This window comes from Cetorhinus maximus, chromosome 9 (genome assembly GCF_964194155.1).
Source record: "Cetorhinus maximus chromosome 9, sCetMax3.hap1.1, whole genome shotgun sequence".
NCBI lineage: Eukaryota > Metazoa > Chordata > Chondrichthyes > Lamniformes > Cetorhinidae > Cetorhinus > Cetorhinus maximus.
Window position 1 is genome coordinate 89,530,633 of NC_135887.1, and position 23,327 is coordinate 89,553,959.

At 41.7% G+C, this 23,327-nt stretch overlaps 1 protein-coding gene across 9 annotated transcripts in view; it reads left to right on the forward strand.

Annotated features, from left to right (window-relative positions):
* dagla (diacylglycerol lipase, alpha) overlaps positions 1-20,831 on the forward strand; it is a 485,173-nt gene extending 464,342 nt beyond the window's left edge. For 5 of the 9 annotated variants that reach the window (XM_078549077.1, XM_078549076.1, XM_078549078.1 and 2 more), the window contains one exon: positions 19,278-20,831. In XM_078549077.1, coding sequence (XP_078405203.1) covers positions 19,278-20,238 — 961 coding nt within the window. In that variant the 3' untranslated portion in view covers positions 20,239-20,831. The remainder of the gene's footprint in view (positions 1-19,277) is intronic. The other 4 variants (XM_078549075.1, XM_078549080.1, XM_078549079.1 and 1 more) reach the window with 1 other exon arrangement.
* Positions 20,832-23,327: the final 2,496 nt, after the last annotated feature.

The window sequence follows — 23,327 nt, forward strand, 5'->3', positions numbered from 1 at the left end:
ACTTTCAGAAGGCTTTTGACAGCGTGTAAAATTAAAGCGCATGGGATTGGGGGTAGTGTGTTGAGATGGATAGAAAATTGGTTGGCAGACTGGATACAAAGAGTAGGAATAAATGGGTCTTTTTCCAAATGGCAGGCAGTGACTAGTGGGGTACTGCAGGGATCGATGCTGGGACCCCAGTTATTTACAATATATATTAATGATTTAGATGAAGGAACTAAATGTAATATCTCCAAATTTTCAGATGACACAAACCTGGGTGGGAGGGTGAGCTGTGAGGAGGATGCAGAGATGCTTCAGTGTGATTTGGGCAAGCTGAGTGAGTGGGCAAATGCATGGCAGATGCAGTATAATGTGGATAAATGTGAGGTTATCCATTTTGGTAGCAAAAACAGGAAGGCAGATTATTATCTGAATGGCTATAAATTGAAAGAGGGGAATGTGCAACGAGACCTGGGTGTCTTTGTACACCAGTTGCTGAAGGTAAGCATGCAGGTGCAGCAGGCGGTAAAGAAGGCAAATGGTATGTTGGCCTTCAGAGCCAGAGGATTGTCTTGCTGCAATTGTACAGGGCCTTGGTGAGACCACACCTGGAATATTGTGTGCAGTTTTGGTCTCCTTATCTGAGGAAGGATGTACTTGCTATAGAGGGAGTGCAGCGAAGGTTTACCCAACTGATTACTGGGATGGTGAGACTGACATATGAGGAGAGATTGAGTCGGTTAGGATTACATTCCCTGGAGTTCAGAAGAATGAAGGGGGATCTCATAGAAACCTATAAAATTCTAACAGGACTAGACAGGGTAGATGCAGGAAGGATGTTCCCAATGGTGGGGGAGCCCAGAACCAGGGGTCACAGTCTGAGGATATGGGGTAGACCATTTAAGACTGAGATGAGGAGAAATTTCTTCACCCAGAGAGTGGTGAGTCTGTGGAATTCGTTATCACAAAATGGTTGAAGCCAAAACATCGTATGTTTTCAAGAAGGGGTTAGATATAGCTCTTGGGGCAAAAGGGATCAAAGGATATGGGGAGAAAGTGGGAGCAGGCTATGGAGTTGGATGATCAGCCATGATCATAATGAAAGGCAGAGCAGGCTCGAAGGGCCGAATGGCCTACTCCTGATCCTAGTTTCTATGTTTCTATGTAAAAGAAGAGAGGAAGCACCCTTCCAGCATCTACCCTGTCAAGCCCCTTAAGAATGTTATATGCTTCAATGAGATCACTACTCATTCTTCTAAATTATAGGGACTATGTGCCTAGTCTCTCTCTCTTCAATCTTTTTTCACAGGACAATCCCACCATCCCAGGAATTACTCTAGTGAATTTTTGTTGCATTTTGTCTGAAGCAAGTATATCCTTTCTGAAGTAAGGAGACCAAACTATACACAGGACTCGAGGTGTGATCTCACCAACGTCCTAAATAATTGCAGCAATACTTCCTTACAATTCCTTTACTTGCCTATGCCAAAAGTTTTGTAATAAAGGCTTACATTTGCCTTTTTAATTGCTTGCTGTATCTGCATGTTAATTTTCTCTAATTCGTGCACAAGGACATTTGGGTCTCTCTGAATACCAGCATTTCACAGATTCTTACAAAAGTGGATAACCTCTTCATTATATTCCATCTGGTACGTTCTTAACCTGTCTGTATCCTTTTGCAATCTCTTTACATCCTCCTCACAGTTTCCTTTCCCATTTAACTTTGTACCATCTGCAAACTGACCCATTGTATGTAAAGACAGAGTTAGACTGAAAATACAGTGGGACATAGATATGGCATAACCTGCACTGCAGGTGTACTCAACATTCCATCTGTTTGGAATTTGCACATCTTCAGTGTATGAATATTGAAGTCTAGGTGGAAAAACACTTTTCTGTATTCTATAGCAGTTATGGAAAGTTCCAGGATTGTTGAGCCACCACACTAATAATTTCTAAATAAACCACACTTAACCATTTGATTTTGTACATTATTCATTAAAACAGATGACATTTTAAAAGTTTGATGAAGTTAGGGGTGATAAAGCTAGTACAAATTTACTCGATGGTAGATGAAGCAATACATAATATCAGTGCCTTTGGCATAATTCATATTTGAAAAGCAAATATGCAGTTGTTATTGAGAACTTTGAAAAATATTTTGTGGCGTGTAGTAATGTTCAAGCAACTAAATTTAACCAGCAGAAAGGAGAAGTGAATTTGATTAATTTGCTAATTGGATCCCTGTACTACCTCATGGGTTATTGTGAATGTAGAAACTAGCACAACCAACTGTTCTATTACAGACTACTTCTAAGTCTTCAAAACTCTGAGCACATCCAAATTTATCTAAAGTTGACTCTTAAGGACGCTCTCAACTAGGTACAATTGAGAAAAATGTTTTAAGAATGAACAGTCCATATTCCTGATGGATAATCTTGTTGAATTCAGATAACTCTGTTGAATTAATAGAATAAAATATAGGTGTGCTGCATAGATGGAGCAAATAAAATGTTCACAGCAAAGCCAATAGAAAAGCTAAGAACACAACTGAGCGGATTAAGTTTGTGTATGCAGTGTGGCAAGTCACTCCCTCGCAAATACAGGCACAGACATATTGTAATTAGTGTTTAAAGAAGAGGCGTTATGTAAATGTTTTTTTCAGAACTCAGCTTGATTTGCAAAGTGGCTGAAGGATCTCTTCAGCTTTCCAAGGAACTATCAATAGGAGGGAAGTAAATTATGTAACGTGAATCTTTTCTTCAAGTACTGTCCAGTTGGATTGAAAAATGACACTGGAGCAGATGCCATTGTGGTCAGTTTGTAAATAAGCAGGAATTAAATACTTGTGTAACCAGATAATATTCTCTTTGGAATAAAATGAGAAAATGCTGGAAAGAATCAGCGGGTCAAGCAGCATTCATGGAGAGAAGAGTTAACATTTCAGTTTGATGACCAGTCGTCAGAACTGAACATATTCTGTTTGGTTCAGGGTGTCAGATCTGCAAGGGTGCTTTCTGAGTATGTTAACAAAAGAAGAAATAGCTTTAAAAAAGGCAATTAACATTCGGCAATGGAGAAGACTCTTCGGATGACCAACACTCAAGGTTCAAAGTTTAATTTCCAAAACTGACACAGAAGTATAAAAGGCAATTCCTGAAATTATTTCAAGTTCTGAGGAAAATAAAAGTATGATGTCCAACCCTTTGTCCTGACATATCATTACACCTAAGGTTATAAGAATAATTTGGGCAATATCGACCAGCTGGGAGTACAGAAATAAAGAAGATGCAGTGGTGATACTGTCCATAAAAATGGACACATTTGCATTGGTGTTGATTTCATTGAATTGAATGGGAGAGTTTGACAAGAAACCGACCCAATGTACATAGTTGATCAAATGCTAAGAACAGCTTTTGGATTCAAAAATCTACTTGAAATTGGGATCCCAACTCTGGGTGTTGGAAGGTGATGTACAGGTTAAAGATTGATCTTTTCTGTAGCCCAACAGCTTGACAGCTCCTGGATCCAGTGTTACCTGTTACACCTCAAGTGGTTTCTCTTGCCATGTCTGCTTGGTCATTTCATGGTTCTACCCTTGGGCCTCTCCACTTCGTCATTTACCTGCTATCCTGGTGATGTTATCCAGATGCTTAGAGTCAGCTTTTACATGTATACTGATGGTACCCAACTCTATATCTTATTTCCTCCAGCTGCTGTCATTACTGGATGAGTCAAACATTCCTCCTTAATGTCACTAAAAACAAAGCCATCTCTTGACTCCTGCAAATACCTTGCATTTTGGCCTTGAATCTTTTATTATGTTTGTCACCTCAGACTTGGCCCTAGAGGTGAATAACCTTGTTTAACCCTGAGCTCAGCTTCCTCCCGATTTCCAATCTGTCACCAAGACTACTTTCTTTTACCTTTACAACATAGCTCATTGCCACTGCTGAAACCCTAATCCAAGCTTTTATTATTCCACTGTTGAACTTTTCAGATGATCATCTTGCTTCCCTACCTCTATTCATGAACCACAGATCGTCGAGTGTGTCAAATCTGTGTCCTCACCTGCAGAAAGGCCCACATTATTACCATTGCTGTCTTCACTAAGGCCCACTTGCTTTCTAGGTCCAAATGACTTGACTCTGATTCTTCCCCCTTTGATCTCCTCTAGCCCTATGTCTCTGTGCACACTAACCAGTTTTCCCAGCTTGGGCCTTCTTTTTTCTATATAATCATTAGCGGCTGTTTCTGCAGCCATCTTGAACTTGTGTTTTTTCCCTCAGTATCTGTAACCCTTCCCTGTCATTAGAAATGCCTGAGACCTCCTTTTCCACATCACCATCTCTTCATCCCACTTCACCATCCAACCCACAATTCCCACCCCACCCCCCAACTCACCCCACCCCCCTAACCATCTCCTCCGAACTTGGGGTCTACTTGCTATCCGTCCTCATGTTAAACATTCTGATGTGTCTCTTTCTATACAGTGTGCGGTATAGAAATATAAGTTGTTGTTGTATTAATTTCATTGATTACACCTTTTGCTTGATACTACTTCAAATAATCACTGATAGGAAATTCATAACATTCCCAAGGGCAAACGTTGCAAGTACTTAGAGTGTCTCAATGGTGTTCTTTGCAACATAGATAATATTCTGATTTTCATCCAGGTTGGAATCTTTGCCGAAATAAGACAGCACTCGAGACCAAATCCATTTACAATCAAGCAAAGGAGCTGGCTGGGCAGAAACATCTGTGGCTCAAACATAAACTACAGTAGCTTCATCTGGTCCTAATAACCCAGAGAGAACAGGCTATTGTACAAGATCTGGACATCTTTCAAAACCACCATCTAGAATGTACTTGTATAGATGAATATCAATGACAGGAAAATCTTTTTAAAAAGCTTTTCTTTTTCCCCCATATAGGATGGGGCAATGTTAGGTCCTACTTAAATACAAGTGTGACCTCCCTGTTAAAAGGAGAAGTGGAAGTATGTGTGTAGTATACAGAATGTCTTTAAAGGTACTGAGTGCATATAGTCTGAGAAGTTATTTTTATGCTGAGAAGTTCCTAAGTGTCTAGGTCACTTCTATTAAATATTTAAAGGAACTGTTGTCTGGTCCAGCCATCGTATAGTTGGAGCTGATCTAACAAATAGGAATGGGCATGTTGTGCCTAATAGTATTTTTTATTCTTGAAATCTCTTGTTTATTTTTTCTGAGATGAAAGGTACATATCAATCCATTCCTCAGCCTCTCAGCAGTACTTTACAGGTTGCTGTTGCTGTAAACCCAAATGCTCATTCTTTGGTGATACAGATGCTGCACCGTCTTTTCTCTTTAGCATATATTGCTGGGTGCAGGGTCAATTTGGCATTTCTGCAGAATACTTTAATTCTTTCTGACCACATTCTTTGATGACTAAGCAGTTTGACTTGCACAAAAAACAATGAAAAGTTATTTTTCACAACTGCAGATGACCTGAAGAATGGAGGGAAACTCTTCAGGTGAAGGCATATGGAATGAGTCTACTTAATGGATTTTTGAAAAATGTTTCCTTTTAATGCCTCAGTTAGTAAAATCAACATTTACTGAGCCATACTGCATAAGGGGGTCAGATTAAATATTATGTTTCCACCAGGCGTCAGTAAGAAGGAGACAAATGTACTCGATGTTTTAGGATTAGCAAGTGTGGGGGAGATGGTGAATCAACATGTTCCTGCTCTTGGTCATTGTCCAGTGCCACCACCTGAAATATTTGTGTGAATGTTAGGTGACCATAGGGCTAAACTGTGATGTTCCCATAGTCAAATAGTTTATTGGCTCATATTGTTTAGGCTGTTACTCTAAAGCAAGTTAGAAAAAGCTGACTAGAACACATGGAACTATATATCCAACATGGTTCAACACTTATTATCAGGTGACTGCTAACCCCCAATTTCAGTAAGCAAAGTGGTTTGTCCCAATGGCTTGGTGGGCAAAGATACCACCTGATGTAGTTCTAATCTGTAGATAGCTAAAGATGTGAGTTTAAATCCCAGTGTTTGCTGATATCAGCCGGATTGCAAATAGAGCGCTTTACAGTTGGGCTCAGCATTCCCAAGGCAGAAAGGGTGATAATATCAGTCAAGTTCAAATTTCTTGATTGTTATCTAGTGGCCCCTTGTTGGGAGTGTATGTGTGTTATGCATTTTGATTGGTGGTAAGATTAAACATGTATGTTGTGCCTCTTTACAATTGTATAGGCCATTAACACTGTTATAAGGGTACATGAAGAATGATAACTTAGGCAATGTATTGGAATGCAGCAGACACCTGTAGAACAGCAACTTTCTTCTAGTGCCTTCAGAAGATGGGAAAGGCAGAGGAATAACATAGGTGGCAAAAAAGTTTATTTCTCTGAGCATATAAGATAGCCCTTATTCCCTTTATTATTCTGAAGTTTCCTTTTTTGTTCAGCATTTCCTCCTTTTGATGCTTTGCTGGATTCTAGCTTGCAGATCTGCTTGAGGTTATTTTTTCCGTTCAGATTTTCTTTTCTCTCTGTTCCTTTGGCAGATTTCTTTGAATATTTCACATCTTAATTTTGATTCATCACTTTCATTGTTGCTTAAATCACCATCTTCATCAATTTTCAAGATTACTGCTTTTCCTTTATTTAGGCTTCTCTCTAATTTTACAACAGGAGAGACCACTTAGCCTCTCGAGTCTGTTCTGCCATTCACTCATGAGCTGGATTTTACACTCCCCTGCCGGCGGGTTTGAAGGCAGAGTGGCACTTAAAATACAGCACGTAGCCTTCCTGCTGCCTACCCACCCACCCCTAGGTCAATTAATGGCCACTTAAGGGCCTCATTTTGCCCTGCCATTGTTTTCCCCATGGCAGGGGGATGCCCCACCAACCAAGCAACTTTAGCTGCGCAGACTGATGTTGGAAAGGGGGAGTGTGGGGGGATCTCTTTTGCCCATCGGAGGCATGCCCCAAGGTCACACTTCCCCCTTTACCCTCCTCTCCTGGCCTCTCAAACCCGGCCCCTCACCCACCTTGCTGGAACCTGGCAGCCTGACCCTGGAAAATTACCCACCCCACCTCCCCCGCCAACTTACCTTGCCTGGCTCCACCAATGCTGGCCACTGGGGACTGCCTGTAGTCTCAGCAGTGGCCACCACTCCCATACAGCTCTGACTACAGAGCTGTAGGCCATCCTGGCATCTTTCAGAAGTGGGCTTCCTTTCCCTGAGGGATGGAAATCCCACCTCCAACCTATTAATGGACAGTCATACTTCCTGTGGGTGGGCTCCCCACCAACATTTTAGCAGGGGGGTTCGGGGGGGAGCTGGGAGCATGGCACCTCATAAAATCCAGCTCCCTCCCCACCCCCCCTGCTAAAATGTTGGTGAGGAGCCCACCCACGGGAAGTATGACTGTCCATTAATAGGTTGGAGGTGAGATTACGGAAATCTATCAATCTCAGATTTTAAATTATTGAACTGGTATCAATTGTCCTTCGCGAAGGAGACTTCCAAACTTCTTCAAACCTTTGCGTTTAGAAGGAGTTTCCTAATTTCACTCTTGAAGGGCCTAATTTTTAGGCTATATCCTCTAGTGGAAAGGGTTTCTATCTATCCTATCTGTTCCCTTTAATCTTCTAAATTCAAGGGATAGCAACTCCAGTTGGCGTAATCTCTCCTCATAATTTGGCCTTTGGAGTCTAGGTATCATTCTATTAAATCTACACTTCACTCCCTCCAAGGTCAGTATTCCTAAACTGAGATGCCCAGAACTGGATACAATACTCCAGGCACGATCTAAGCAGGGCTTTTTACTATAGGAGCATGACTTCTGCCTCTTAGTATTTAAAAATATAAAGGCCAGCATTCCATTAGCCTTTTTGGTTGTACTTCTGTATGATCTATTGATATGGACCCCTGAGTTTCTTTTGAGTTTTACTGTTTCCGACTTTTCACCATATGGAAAGTATTCTATCCTTTCTTACATTCAAAACAATCTCACACTTGTCTACATTTAAATCCATTTGCCAGTTTATCCATTCACTTAATCTATCACTGTCTCTTGTAATTTTATGCTTCCATCGGCGCAGCTTATAAATATCGCCACCTACCTTTGTACCATCAGCAAACTTCAACATGTGACTCACTACCCCATTATCTAAGCTGTTAATAAATACAATGAATAGTTGAGACCCCAATACAGATCCCTGTGGGATACCACTCATCACATTCTGACAATTATAGAGTGCCTGACGATTATCTTTGCTCTCTGTTTTCTGCCTCTCAGCCAATCTCCTAATTAGGTCAATAATTTACCCTCAATGCCACAGCCTTCACATGTTTCACTGGATCTTAATTTCGGAACCTAGCAAATCTGTTGCAATTTCTAGATTGATTCCTTGTATTTATTTTCTTTTTACTGTCATGAATCTGCACATTCTCCAGTTCTATCAGCGGATTGTCTGTAACTTGTAGGAGGAATGGATTGCAATTTTGATTTATCTTTATGCGTTTATATGTGTTGTCTAATTTGGATTTTCATTTGTCTTACATAAATCAACTCAATTAAAATCACATAACCACTGTCTGGCCATAAGCATGAATGAAGTAAGGGATTGTTAGAGGACCATTTACGTTTAAGGCACCTCAAGTCCTCAAGAGGACGCTTACTTCATATTCTATATTGTATAGCTACATCTACAACTGTACAGTTAAATGCCATCATAAAGTTTCACCTCAGTAATTACAATAATATAGTGTCAAATGACATTTAGTATGAATATTTATCACAAATAACTGTCATAACTTGATTTTCAGTATTACGAAAGCACATATGTTGGGTTAAATTTAACATAATAGTACAATTCAACTTTAACTTGTATGTTGATATGTGAAATATTGCTAGTTTGCATTCACTATAAATTGGATAATGCACGTATAAAGACATTCAAGCACTTAAATGCTGTTGCACTGTACCAGTCACTGCAAACTCCATTATCATAACTTGTTTAAATTATATAAGTCAGCTGTGTAAATATGCCTCCGAGATTGTAACCATCAAGTTGCTTTTTCCACATAAGATTTCTTACTTTTTCACTTTCACCTCTGGCAATATTGTGACTACGACTGATGCTACTTAAGGAATTTAATACGCAAATTATTAGCAACTAAACTACTGAAAATAAATCCCTTTTTATGTCAGTAATGGTGTCTGCTCATCATTCTTGTTAATACAACTCCTGTTTTGTCTCGATATCAATGAAGTAATGTATTCAACAACTGTACACTTTGCCACAAACATGTTCAGTCCAGCCCTGACAACTGACCTACTCCCTGCTAACTGTCTTTAACCAGTGTACGCTGCAGTTTTGTCAACTGACCCATTTGCTGCTGACTTTCTCTAACCAAGTTACTCTTCAGTTCTAACCAGAAGATTAACTTCCTGCTAACAAAAACGACTTGCATGATTTATTTTATTCACAGGATGTGAGCATCGCTGGCAAGGCTTGGATGGATTAGTCCATCCCTAATTGCCCTTAAGAAGGTGATGGTGAGCTGCCTTCTTGAACTACTGCTGTCCATGTGGTGAAGGTACACCCACAGTGCTGTTTGGCAACGACGATGAAAGAATGATGATATATTTCTAAGTCAAAGCGGTGTGTTACTTGGAGAATGTGTTCCCATCCGCCTGCTGCCCTTGCCCTTGGTGGTAGTGGATTTATATGGTGCCTTTAATGTAGAAAAGCACCCCACGATACTTCACAGGAGCATAGTAAGACAACAATTGTCACTGAGCCACAGAAAGCACTATTAGGGCAGGTAACTAAAGCCTTGATATGTTTTAAGTAGGGAATTAAAGGGGATGGAAAGATAAGTAAGTTTATTGAAGGGAATTCCAGAACTTGGGGCCTAAATGGCTGAAGGCCCATCGCAGTTAGTGGGGCAGAGAAAGGTGAGGATACACAATGACGTAGTTGGAGGAACTCTTGAATTCATGGCGGGTTGTAGGGCTGGAGGAAGTTATAGGAAGGGATTTGAACATGAGGATGAGAAGTTTGAAATCAAGGCATTCATGGACCAAGAACCAGTGTATGTCAGTGAGCTGAGTGGCACTTGGTGTGGGTTACAATATGAGTAGCATAGATTCGGATTAGCTCAGATCTATAGAAGGTGAAAGATAGAAGCCAGCCAGTAGCACATTGGAACAATCATGGATGGGGTTTCCAGCAGCAGATGGGCTAAGGCAGAAAAACAGGTGGGCAATGTTATGCAGGTGAAACAAGGCAACATTTGTGATGTAGATAAAATTGGGTTGGAAGTTCAGCTCAGGTTCAAATATGATGCTGAGGTTGCAAACAGTCTGGTTCAGTGGCAAAGCTGGGAGATTGAATTGAATGCTTCAGTAATAAGGTAGGTGTTATCACTCATGACCCAGGATTATATCAAGGCCATGATGCCAATGCAACAATAAAGTCATGGCTAGCATGGGACTGGTGACAAATGGATGGACATTTGTGGGTGCATATTGTGGAGATGCAGAGAGAAACAGTGATTGTTGTTCCACTGGCAGAGTCAATGGTGTGCTGGGCAGGAAGGAGATTCACAATATTAGCCCAAGGGTGGTGGGGGGGTTACATTGGGTGGGAAGAGCAGCTAGAGAGGTGGCTTGGGCAGTTGGAGTTGTTGGCGTTATTGTAAGGAAGCAGTGCTGAGTGCTTCAATAAGCCTTGGAAAACAGAGAGAAGCATGGAGAGAAGCTGTGGGCTTATCCAAGAGGGAGTCAAGCCTGAGACATTGGCAGGAGAATAGAAAGGTAGACGAACGGGGAGCAGGAGTAACGGACAAAGTACCTGAGGGGAGAAATGAAAAGATGTATGGCTATGCGACAGGAAAGGGAGGAAACAGGAGAGATTAGCCTAGAGGGGTAAAAGGGGAGATGGATGTCTTAAATTAGGATCCGGAACAACAAAAAGAGCATGTGAGCGGATACATAAAAAATTCAAGTTGCATAGGTATGGCAAAGATTATAATAGATATGCCCTGGTGATAAAATGGAGAATAGAGAGGAGACAGAAATATAGCCCAAGTTTAAAGTCCATGTTCGGATGAAGTTGATTTGTAGATAGATGATGATTTTAGCTTGGAGCACCAATGAACTAATCTTCAGGTTTGGAGACAGCTGCAAAGGGTGAATGATCCCAGGAGCGACAGAATATCATTGGTTATACTGCTCAAGATTTTCCCGTGGTAAATAGAGACTGGGGAAGGTGTGGAAAATTAACCATGGACAGCATTAAGTTGATCCAGGTGACCAACAGAGTAATGGCTTTGGTGATGAGAAGTGCACCCCAACAGATCCAGTATACTAGCAGAGGGAGGAACTGAGTCATTGCAAATGGGAAGCAAGCTATAAACAGCAAAACAAAGGTAATTCGGCAAGTTGGAAAAGCAACACTAAATGAAAGGAGGAGGATTTAGGACAGAGACATCTCAATAGAAAAATGAAATGCAAAATAAAACAACTTGGAGTTGAAGGTTTAGAAGCATCTCTTAAATGACAAAACGTAGTTAGTTATCATATTGCAGCTTTTTCTAAATCAGGACCTTAAGTTCAGGAGAGTGTCAATCATGTCATTTTCTTTAGCATAGACATGTGTCCACAAAAATATAGAAACCAGAATTCCTTAGTACGTTCAACAACAAGTTGTATTTGCATAGCAACTTTAACGTAATAAAATGTCCCCAGGTGCTTCACCAGAGCATTATAAAGCAGACTTTGACACTGAGGCACATAGGCAATATTTGGGCAGATGACAAAAAGCTTAGTCAAAGTGGTCAGTTATAAGGAGCGTCTTAAAGAAGGAAAGAGAGACAGAGAGGGTTAAAGAAGGAATTCCAGAGCTTAAGTTCTTGGCAGCTGAAGAAATGATCACCAGTAGTGGAGCAATTAAAATCATGGATGCTCATGAAGCCAAAATTAAAGAAGTACAGGTATCTCAGGGGGATATGGAATTGGAGGAGATTGTAGAGGTAGAGAAGGCTGAGGCCATTGGGGGTTTTAAAAACAAGGATGAGAATTTTAAAATTGGAATTGGTAAGTCTAGAGGCAACAAAGGCATGGATAGGGATTTCTGCAGCAGATGAGCTGAGGCATGGGTGGCATTAGGCAATGTTACTTGTGGAAATAGGCCTCTTGTGTTATGAGAAATATCGTATGTACTGTACTGTCCAACAATATGAGTGATTCAGGGAATTTCTCACTGTAGTTGATTAAATTTTATGGAATAATTATTTCAAAATGTTTGACTTGCATGAACATGTCTATTGATGGTCTTCCCACATTTCTTTGACCATGCATTTCTAGGGTGAAAGAATCCTGCCTTTCTTCTACATTGATGTGTATGTGTGTAAACACTGATTTAGATTTTATTTAATCAAGAAATGTGGTTTAGAACTTTAAAACCCACTTGCTTCTTCACACAGTGAGTTCCTAATCTAATTCAGGTTGTCATTGAAGTTAATGCATCACTTACACAGAAGGAAAGTGAATTTTAAAAAATAAGTGGTTTCATAGCAGGTTCACTCATGTACCAGAAGCTCATGATAGAGAACCATTGGCAAAACCTGGAGAATAGGTCACCAACCTGAATTGTAATGAATGCGATGAACAGATCTAAAGAGGAAATCCATTGCACTGGAAGCCTCGTTTGCAGTCTACAATGAACTAATTCAATGTCAATCTTATTGCATTACCATTATAAAAGCAGTGAGCATCATAAAACTAAGTCTTCAGTTTATTTCTGTCCAGTCAGTTAAATGCCCAATAAATAGAGGCTTGACATGGCATCTCAGCCATATCGATTGCATATCCTGTTCTATGTGGGAACTCCAGGACGCTTTTCATGTATTGGACAGCATCATGTGTTGGAAGCGTCAACTGCAGCAGTTCATGCTCCAGGTTTCAGAGATTGAGCGGCAACTGGCGTCCCTAGAAAGCATTGAGAGCTACTTGGACAGCACATTTCTGAATGTTGTCATCCAGCAGTTTAAGGTTATTCAAGCAGGGAGGGAATGCGTGACTACTGGGCAGTCAAGGAGAACCAAGCAAACAGTGCAAAGGTCCCATAAGTGCATCTCACTCTCCAACAGTATTCAGTTCTGAATACTGGTGGAATTGATGGTTTCCTGGGGAGTGCAGCCAGATCCAAGCCCACAGCAACATGGTTGTGTCAGCTATACAGGGGGGCAGGAGGAAGATTGGGAAAGCAATAGTGATGGAGGATTCTGTAGCTAGAGAAATAGACAGGCATTTCTGTGGCTGCAGATGTGAACCCAGGATGATATGTTGTCTCCATGGTGCCAGGATCAAAGATGTCACTGAGCCGCTGCAGAGCATCCTTAGAATAGAGTGTGAACAGGCAGCAGTCGTGGTCTATATCAGTACTAACGTGATAGGTCAAAAGAGGGATGAGATTCTGCAGGCAGAGTTTAGGGAGTTAGGAAATAAACTAGCAAGCACTACCTCAAAGGCAGTAATATCCAGATCACTCCTGTTGCCATGTGTGAATGAGTATAGAAATAGGAGGATCGAGCAGATGAATATGTGGCTGGAGAGATGGTGCAGGAGAGATGGTGCAAGAGGGAGGGCTTTACATTCCTGGGACATTGACACCGTTTCTGATGAAGATGGAACCTATACAGGCCAGATGGGTTGCACCTGAACATAGCCAGGACCAATGTCCTTGCGGGTGGTTTGCTAGTGCTATTGGGGAGAGTTTAAACTAACTTGGCTTGTTGAAAACCAGGAGGTAAAATTAGAGAGGAAAAACAAGGTGCATAAAGAATTGGGAGAGACAAATAACAGTATGGTAAGATATAGGAAGGCATAAGTGGGTCAGAACAAATGGGAATACAATATGGTCTAAATTACGTTTATTGTGCATGTATGTGAGCACACAGCATGTGGTAAATAGATTTGGTGAGCAAGCACAGATAGCCAAGTAGGAATATGATGTAATGGCAATAACAGAGACCTGGCTCAAAAAAGGGCAGGATTAGGTACTAAATACTCCTGGCTTCAAGGTGTTCAGAAAAGACAAGGAGGGAAAGAAGGGAGGAGGGGCCAGTATTGATGAAGGATAATATTACAATGCTGGAGAGAGAGCTTGCCATTGAGAAGTCGAGGGTAAGATCTATTTGATTAGAGCTAATAAACAGTAGAGATACCATTACACTATGAATGTGTTCTACAGACTACCAACTTGTGGGAAAGATATAGAGGAACACACTTGCAAGGAAATTACAGATAGGTGCAAAAATATAGAGCAGTTAGATTGGACTTTTACTATTCCAGTCTTTATTAGGATAATTATAGTGTAAAGGACAGAGAGGGGGAAGAGTTTCTGAAGTGTGTTCAGGGGAATTTTCTAGATCAGTAAGTTTCCAGTCTAACAAGGAAGAAGGCAATCTGGGGAATGAGGTAAGTCAAGTGTCAGTAGGTGATCATAGTACCAGATGGTTTAGGTTGGCTATGGAAAAAGACAAGGGGGCCAACTTCAGTGGGGTGAGAAATGATCTGTCCCAGTGAATTCGATTGAAAGATTGACAGGCAAAACTGTAACTGAATAATGGGCTACCTTTAAAGAGGAGATGGTTTGGGTACATTCCCATGAAGGAGAAAGTTAGGAGGCAAAACAAATCCAGAGCTCCCTAGCTGATGAACAAGTTAGAGAGTAAGATGAAGCAGAAAAAGGATGCCTATGGCAAATGTCAGGTTGATAATATGAGTGTGCAACAGGCTAAAATATAGAAAATTCAGAGAAATAATAAAGGAAATCAGAGAATCAAAGAGAGAGTACAAGAAGAGGCTGGCGGTTAATGTAAAAGCAAATCCAAAAGTCTTCGATGGGCATTTAGATAGGAAAATGGTGGTAAAAGGAAAACTCGGGCCAATTATGCACCAAAAAGAGAATTTAGGCATGGAGGCAGAGGGCATGGCTGAGTTACTAAATGAGTAGTTTGCATCCATTTTACCAAGGAAGAAAATGCTGCCAGAGTAATAGCAAAATAAAAAGTAGTTGAGACACTGGGCTAAAAATTGAAAGAGGAGGTTTAAAAGGCTGGCAGTACTTAAAGTTGATAAGTCACCAGGACTGGATCAGATGCATCCAAGGGTACTGAGGGAAGTAAGGGTAGAAATTGCAAAGGCACTGGCCATAACCTTGGAATGCTCCGTAAATATATGTATGGTGCTAGAGGAGTGGAGAATTGCAAATGTTACGCCCTTGTTCAAAACAGGGTGTAGGAATAAGTCCAGCAACCACAAGCTAGTCAATTTAACTTTAGTGATGGGAAAGCTTTTAGAAATTATAATCCAGGACAAAATCAACAATCACTTGGATAAATGTGGATTGTTTAAGGAAACCAGAACAGATTTGTTAAAGACAAATTGTGTTCAACTCTCTTGATGAGGCAACAGAGAAAGTTAGTGAGGTTAATGCAGTTGATGTGGTGTACATGAACTTCCAAAAGGTGTTGAGTAAAGTGTACATAAGAGGCTTGTCAGCAAAGTTGAAGGCCATGGAATAAGAGGGAGAGTGGCAGCATGGATATGAGGTTTGTTGAATGACAGGAAACATTGTAGTGGTGAACAGTTGTTTTTCCATCTGGAGGAAGGTATTAGGACCCCTTTTCTTAATTAATGACCTAGACTTGGGTGTACAGGGCACAATTCCAAATTTGCAGATGACACAAAACTTGGGAGTATTGTGTACTGTGAGGAGGATAAAGATAGATTTCAAGAGGACTTACGCTAGTGGAATGGGCAGATATGTGACAGCTGAAATTAATGGGAAAAAATATGAATACATTTTGGTAGCAAGAATGAAGAGAGGCAATATAAAATAAAGGATACAATTCTAAAGAGGATGCAGGAGCAGAGGGGCCTGGGGGTATATATGTGTTTGTTGAAGGTGGCAGGGCAGGTTGAGAAAGTGATTAATAAGGCAAATGGGATACTAGGCTTTATGAATAAAGGTATAGTTTATAAAAGCAAAGGAGATTACGGTGAACCTTTATAAAACATTGGATTGGCTTCAACTGGAGTATTGTGTCCAACTCTGGGCACTGCACTTTAGGAAGGATGTGAAGACAGTAGAGAGGGTGCAGAAAAGATTTGCAAGAATGGTTCCAGGGATGAGGGACTTCAGTTAGAAGGATTAACTGGAGAATCTAGGGTTGCTTTCCTTAGAGAAGAGAAGGTTGAGTGGAGACCTGATAGAGATGTTCAAAATTACTAGGGCTTTGGAGAGAGTAGATAAGGAGAAACTGTTCCCATTGGCAGACAGGTTGAGAACCAGAGGACACCAATTTTAAGGTGAATGGCAAAAGAACCAAAGGCGTCATGAGGAAAACTTTTTTATTGCAGTGAGTGGTTAGGATCTGGAATGCACTGCCTGAGAATGTGATGAAGGCAGTTTCAATCGTGGATTTCAGAAGGGAATTGGATATTTATCTGTAGAGAAAAATTTGCATGGCTATGGGGAAGAGGTAGGAAGTGGCACTAACTGAGTTGCTTTAGGAGAGAGCTGGCATAAACATAGCTGGCTGAATGCCCTTCTATGCTACAACCATTCTATGATTCTAAGTAGCTAAAATGTCATTACGTTGCAATTAACTTAGAGAAAATCCTCATTATTGTTTGAGCTTTTCCCCTAACGTTCGTTGGCACATTCATGGCTAGGCAGCAGTTTCAAAGCAGATTGATTCCCTTATGAGCTGAAACTCACATTTTATTCATGTTTAATAAGTAGTTTCTAATCAATTTAGATGAGTTTTTGGAGAATATATGGGATGCCCACCAAATTGTATCATAGTCATCAAAGGTGGGAAATAAAAAGTTGTCAGATGAAAATATATATGTATATTTTGACACAACAGGATACTAAAACAACACAGTACTATAAGATCACAAGTGATTCATGGATATTTTCAGAAAATTATTTCCTACGATTTTTAACAAACATCTAATCTTTGGGTGATTGGTTTGGTGTCTTTTATAGACCCTCAAGATGAATGATACAATTTCCAGTTCACCAGCAGTGTGTTGCTCTTACCCCAGAACTGAAAATAGCCAGAACTGAAATGTCCTGCCATTTGTTTTATTTCATGATACAGCCACTTTGTTTTATTTAGACAAAACTGAATTTGAGTATTGCTGAAAAAAGAGACACGTTTAAGCTTTTTTTCTTGCACTCATCAGGACACTTTGCAAGAATACCAACATAAGGGAAAAACAACAATTTATACTGTATGTGAAGAGAGTGCTGATTGGTTGGCAAGTGGCGTTGCCATGGGGAATGCACCAGTGATGGTGGCTGACAGTTGACTACCAAGCATTGTTTGAAATTTAAACCAGGCAGCTTGACTCTATTGGTCAAGGCATTGCCCTGAGGAATAAGTCAACGTATGGCAGTCACTTATTTTGTTTAGCCGAAACAGGCACAATATAGGTACATGTTCTTTCTGTCTGCAAAGAACAGGGTCCTGTGCACTATATGTAGCTTCTAATACATGCAAATGTGCCACACTGTGAGCCCGACTGACAAATTGGTTGTCAGCGTAATTCTTAGCACACTGAGGATTATTTAGCAAATGCTGTCCAATCGTGGAATCACATCTAATGTTGGACACTGTGTTTTGAGTTTTGCAAGCACAGGCTGGTTGGATACGGTCTAGACCCTGCCCTTTGCAAGAAGCGGCTGGAACATGCTGTTTGATATGATCCGCCAGTCTTTGGGGTGTACATACTACATACATACCTAGCATCACATTGAAATTCATATACCACATTACTCGTTTTGTGATAAGCAGAATGTCCTTTTGGCTTGACGGAAGCATCCTTTTACTGGCAAATACCACTCATGTTGCTATTGCATAGTAGCAACATAACTAGCTTCACCTGTTCATCATATTTTTGAGATACCTTGCCCTTCCAGGGTAATCTGAGCCAGACTGGGTACTTTTCAGGGCCGAAAGTGACGGCCTTAGGCCTATTCATGAGTTTGCGTGATATACAGCACAAAATGATCTGATCAGGGTAGCCATTATCCTGCAGGACACCTTTGATGCATGCTATTTCAAAACAAAGCTTGCATGGTGGGTAAATCGCTCAGGCCCTATTTATGAGTTTGCTTATAAGACCAATCTTATAGCATGCGGAACTGTAAGAACCCCAACGTGTATATTGACCGGTGAAGGTAGGCTTGTGATAGATCGTGGCAGAGAACCTGCTGGCCGATCTCTCAACTAGTATGTCAAGGAAGGGGAGTTCATTTGACTTCTCCATTTCAAAGGTAAATTTGAGTGCAGTATAAATTGTTGTTTTCCCCTTAGATTGGTATTCTTGCAAAGTGCCGTGATGAGTGCAAGACGAAAAGCTTCGACATGTCTTTTTTTTCAGCAATACTCAAGTTCTGTAGTGCCAATGACTATTTGTAAAACTGAATTATTGTTGAGATATTAGCAGCTTTTCCATTCGAGCTGTAAGGTACAAACTAATGTTCACTGCTCTGAAGATTTATGCTAGCCTACACTGCTATCATTTCTGGGATAAAAAAATGTGCACCCATACATTTGGGCATTTCTTACCCATCCCCACTCTGGTGCTGTCAGTGCCGCCTCCTATAAAAGTGTGATTCTTCTTGCCCCCACAATCCTCCACTCCACCCGACACCCCCACCTCTCGTTCCACCTCTGTTGCCATTGCTGATGTAAACCCCTGATGATTGTAGCATCCTGCTTGGATTCATCTTGGCTGCCTACCGATTCTGCTGCGCTGGCGCTCCCTGCTGTACTACCTGACAGTGGTCTTATGCTCGATGTCCAGTGGTTTTCTTGCTCTATTGCCAGCAATGTTCCCATAACTGCCACTCAGGCCCCAGTATGTGCACAAACAGTAAAAGGAGATTTGTTTTGTCTGCACACCTGAACTTTGCTCTCAGGACCTGTGAAATGTCAGGTTCAAGCCATTGTCAGAGCCATGGAATTCACCTGTTTTATAATGGAGTGTTATCACTATGGTACATTATTAATGTAACAATATTTTTGATGATTCTGTAGCTTTTATTTTCCCCCTAAAGGTAATTTCAATGTACTTTATACTGAGTCAAATGCAATCCAATACACTTTTAGGTAATCAAGAGTGTAGGTAGTGAATTTCTTTTTAAATTTTTTGATTCAATATTTGTTGTATAACTGTGTTTATTCTCTTTTCAGGAGCAAATCAAAATCCGAACTGAGTTTTGAAGATCTTTATCAGACAAAACAGAAACAGTGCCAAAATGACTCTGTTGAGTTGCTTCTAATGAACACTAAGGAGAGGCTGGTGACTGAAATAGAGGAGCGTAGGGCTCCTCTTGCCACCATGGAAAGTCTTTCTGACAACGAGTCTATCTACAGTTTTGATTCACGCCGCTCCTCTGGATTTCGCAGCATAAGGGGTTCTCCAAGTCTGCATGTTGTAATGGAGAAAGATGAATCACATTGTTTTTACATTGATCCAGCAATTCCAGAGGAGAATCCTTCTCTTAGTTCCCGGACTGAGTTACTTGCTGCAGATAGTTTATCTAAGCATTCTCAGGAGGTGCAACCGCTTGAACCACTGCATAACAGCTGTTATTCTCTGCCTAGTCCCCTTCAAGCAGACCTTGGTGAGCAGGAGAACAAACGAGCCACAGAGGTGGAAGCAGATAGTTTTTCAGATAAGTTGCCAATGGAAGAGGATAGTAAAGAATGGACAGAAAGCCTGCGAGAAGTGCCAAGTCCACAAGTGCTTGAGTTTGCTGAGTTTATAGACAGTCTTTTCAATTTGGATGGAAAAAGCAGCTCCTTCCAAGATATTTATCATTTGGTACTTGATGATAGTCTAGAAGAATATAATGAAATTCCCAAGTCAGTAAGTGAGCATGAGATCCTGATGCGGGCGCAGTTTGAACCCAACTTAGTGCCAAAACCACCCCGTCTGTTTGTCGGATCAGCGGATGCTGGGACCTCATCTGGGATTTCGGTCTCCCCATCCTTTCCATTCAGTTCATCAGGTGAACTGATGGACATTACTCCAACCTGTGTAAGCAGCCAGGAGTGCCTGACTATGGATACAAAGTTGAGAACTTCAACTCCAGCAGACCACCAACCTAACTCTAATAAACCTGCAGAAGTTATCATCTCAGCTCTTTAGAACCTCTGTAAACTACTTAACAGAGCATATTAGCATGCTGACTTTGAAGTGTCTTTTTCTTTAAAGAGATTGTGAAACTTAAAGGATGAGTGCAAACCACTTGGGCCCACAATGGTATAATAATAGAACTGACCCAGAAAAAGGTCCATGGTGGAATAGAAAGTCAAGATCTGACCAGCAGTTGTCACATTGAAGGATCTATCAATATGGGGGATGTAGTTAACCTGCACTGAAATTATGCAGTCTTTTGTTAATCTCCTGATCGATGTGTGAGTAATGAACAAAGTGAATAAGATGACTAGCATTTGGTTGATTGATTACCATGAGAGGGAGAGTATTAATTTCCCTAAAGACTATTGTTTTATTTTGAGATTGATGAGTTTTTTTGTAATGGAGTTTCAAAGCAGGCTTGTACCACCCCAAAGTTAGCTACATCCGGGTTTGATTATGGTTTTAACCCAGTATTGAAGGAAACTCTGCAAAATAAACTGGACCCATTAGTGATATGTGGCATTAATAGTGAACTCACCAGTACCAGAAACACAGGGATTATAGTACAGGATCACTTAAAAGGACATTTCAACCCTATCCTCTCCACATTATTTCCAATTATGTTGGCGATTATTAGAAAACTAAATGCCTGAAATCAGAATTTAAAACAGAAATGCACAGCAGATCATTCTGAATCTGAAAGAGAAAAGTCGAGTTAATGGGCTGGATTTTCATTCTGCTGCAGAGACAGGTACGGAGCTGGGCATTCCAGCAAATTCATGTTGCCAAGCAGCAAGCCTGTTCCCAACATGGTCCCACCTCCCAGCGATTTTGGTGGAAGCGTTTTCTCGGGATTGTGGCAACATGCCTGAAAGTGGCGGGGCATTAATTGAGGCAGTTAACAAGCTACTTGAGAGTTTGTTGCAGGGCTGATTGAGATTTTGAAGGTGATGCATGGAAAATGCACTGGTTCAGCAGCATTTTCATCAAGGTGACATGGCTGCACAACGGGAAGCCAGTCAGAGAAGCGGGAGCCATTCCTGACTTTGCAGAAATGATGGAAAGAGCAGAGAGGAGCTCTTCCATTGGCACACAGTGGCTATTGCGTGAGCAGAGCTTGCTGTGTGTTTCATGTGGAGATGCTGAGGCGATTGTGGGGTAGTGCACCTGCAGGGGTCAGTGGGGTAAGCACGGGTGTACAGGCAGCCACTTCTATGCAGCTGTGGCAAGTGAGGCCATCCCTGGACCTAGAACTCAGCTACTTTGAGGTGGCGATGAGTAGCAGCTGCGCCAGCAGCACATGCAGCCCCTTGGCACAAGAAGGAGGCAGAGGTGATGCCCAAGGGCAGGGAGGGCACAAAGGTGCTAGACTCACTATAGGGTAAACTGCCAAAGAATCTGCTTCCTAGATGTGGTCGAGCACAGTGTTGCCAAAAGCTGTGTGTATTGAGACAAATGGTTGCTGATTTGTGTGCCTTCGTGCAGGAGAACCTCAGGCCTCACTGGTTGCGTGAGTGCACCCTGTCAGTAGCCATGACAATGATGGTGGTGCTGAACTTCATCTGGGTTGTTTCAATGGGCAGCAGTGGATCTGTGTGGCATCTCGCAAGCAGCCGCCCATCATAGCAGGTGACAGATGCCCTGTGTGAGAGTGCATTGGACAGCACTGAGTTCCAAATGATAGGACCACTAAGGCCCAGAGGCATGGCAGGATTCCCTCGATATGATCAACTGCACCCATGTGGCCCTCAAGACCCCAGCAGAGTAGCTAGGAGCCATTTATAAATATGAACAGATTTCACTCCCTTAGTGTATGGCTGGTGTGCAACCATCTCAGGCATTTTCTGCAGACGTGTGCAAGGTTTCCTAACAGCTGCCATGCTGTCTTCATCCTAAATCAATTGCAGATGCTACAGCTGTTCATGCCACCAGAGAGACTGGGGGGCAAGGGTTATCAGTTGAAGAAATGGCTGCTGACACATGTATGTAACCTTGCAACAGAGGCTCAGAGTTGCTATGACCGCTGCCATTTCAGCACAAGGGCGACCACAGAGCAGGCTATCAGGCTGCTGAAGATGTGGTTCCCGTGTCTTGACATGCCCTCAATGTTTTGTGCATGGTGGTGGCATGCTGTGCAACCTGGTCCTTCAGTGAGGTGTCAACCTTGAGGGTGAAGATTTGGAGGACTGGTACATGTTTTCAGAGGAGGAGGAGAATGACTATGTGGTTGGGCACAGCGATCCTGTTCTGCAAGGCCTTTCAAAGGTCCAGCTGTGACTTCAAACCGTTGGCCAAGGTGGCAGGGAAGCTCAGGCTGCAATGATCCAAACACAGTTCTTGTGAGGATGGCTCATCCCAATAATATTTGGCCCCGTACCTCTCGTCTCCTACTATGAACAGCTGCAAACAAAATGCCTGCCATGCAGAGCCATCTCCTCAATGCCTCGAAGACATGTCGCCACCAGCTACTTGTGTCCCTGACCACCCACTTTTTTGTGTTTCACATCCACTTCATCATGCTGGTGCCATAATGCCCTCAAAACAGTGCGATCACACAATTCATGGTTCACTATCAACCATTTAATTACAATGATGCTCAATCAGTAAACAGAAGTATTAAGAAAACACAAAGGCCTGGATTTGTCATCGGGCCTGGGAGCGGTCAGGAAACGGACTGCCAACCACAATCGGCCCCTGACTGCAATTTCATGTTGGCTGGCCAATTAATGACCAGCCAGCATGAAACATGCATTGAAATGCTCAGCACTGCCGGGAAGAGGGAGGGCGATGATGTCATTGCAGGCACGGGTGAACGCTAAAGGCATGCAGCAGCCTCAGGGAGCTGCAGACCTGAAAATCAAGTAAAGGTTTTAAAAGCTGAAAAAAATGTCCATGCATCACAATCAATCACCTGAAAATATAGCTGATAAAAGTGCTGCCCGGAGATATTTATTTTTATTTTATTTCATAACGTAAGTTTCATCCTGGCCTTGGATGAGGTTTGATGAAAAATGCAAAGTCTGCCTGGCTGATTTGCCTGTCCACCAACCATAAGGTTGTATGGGCCACGAAAAATCAGAGACAATTGCGCCACAATG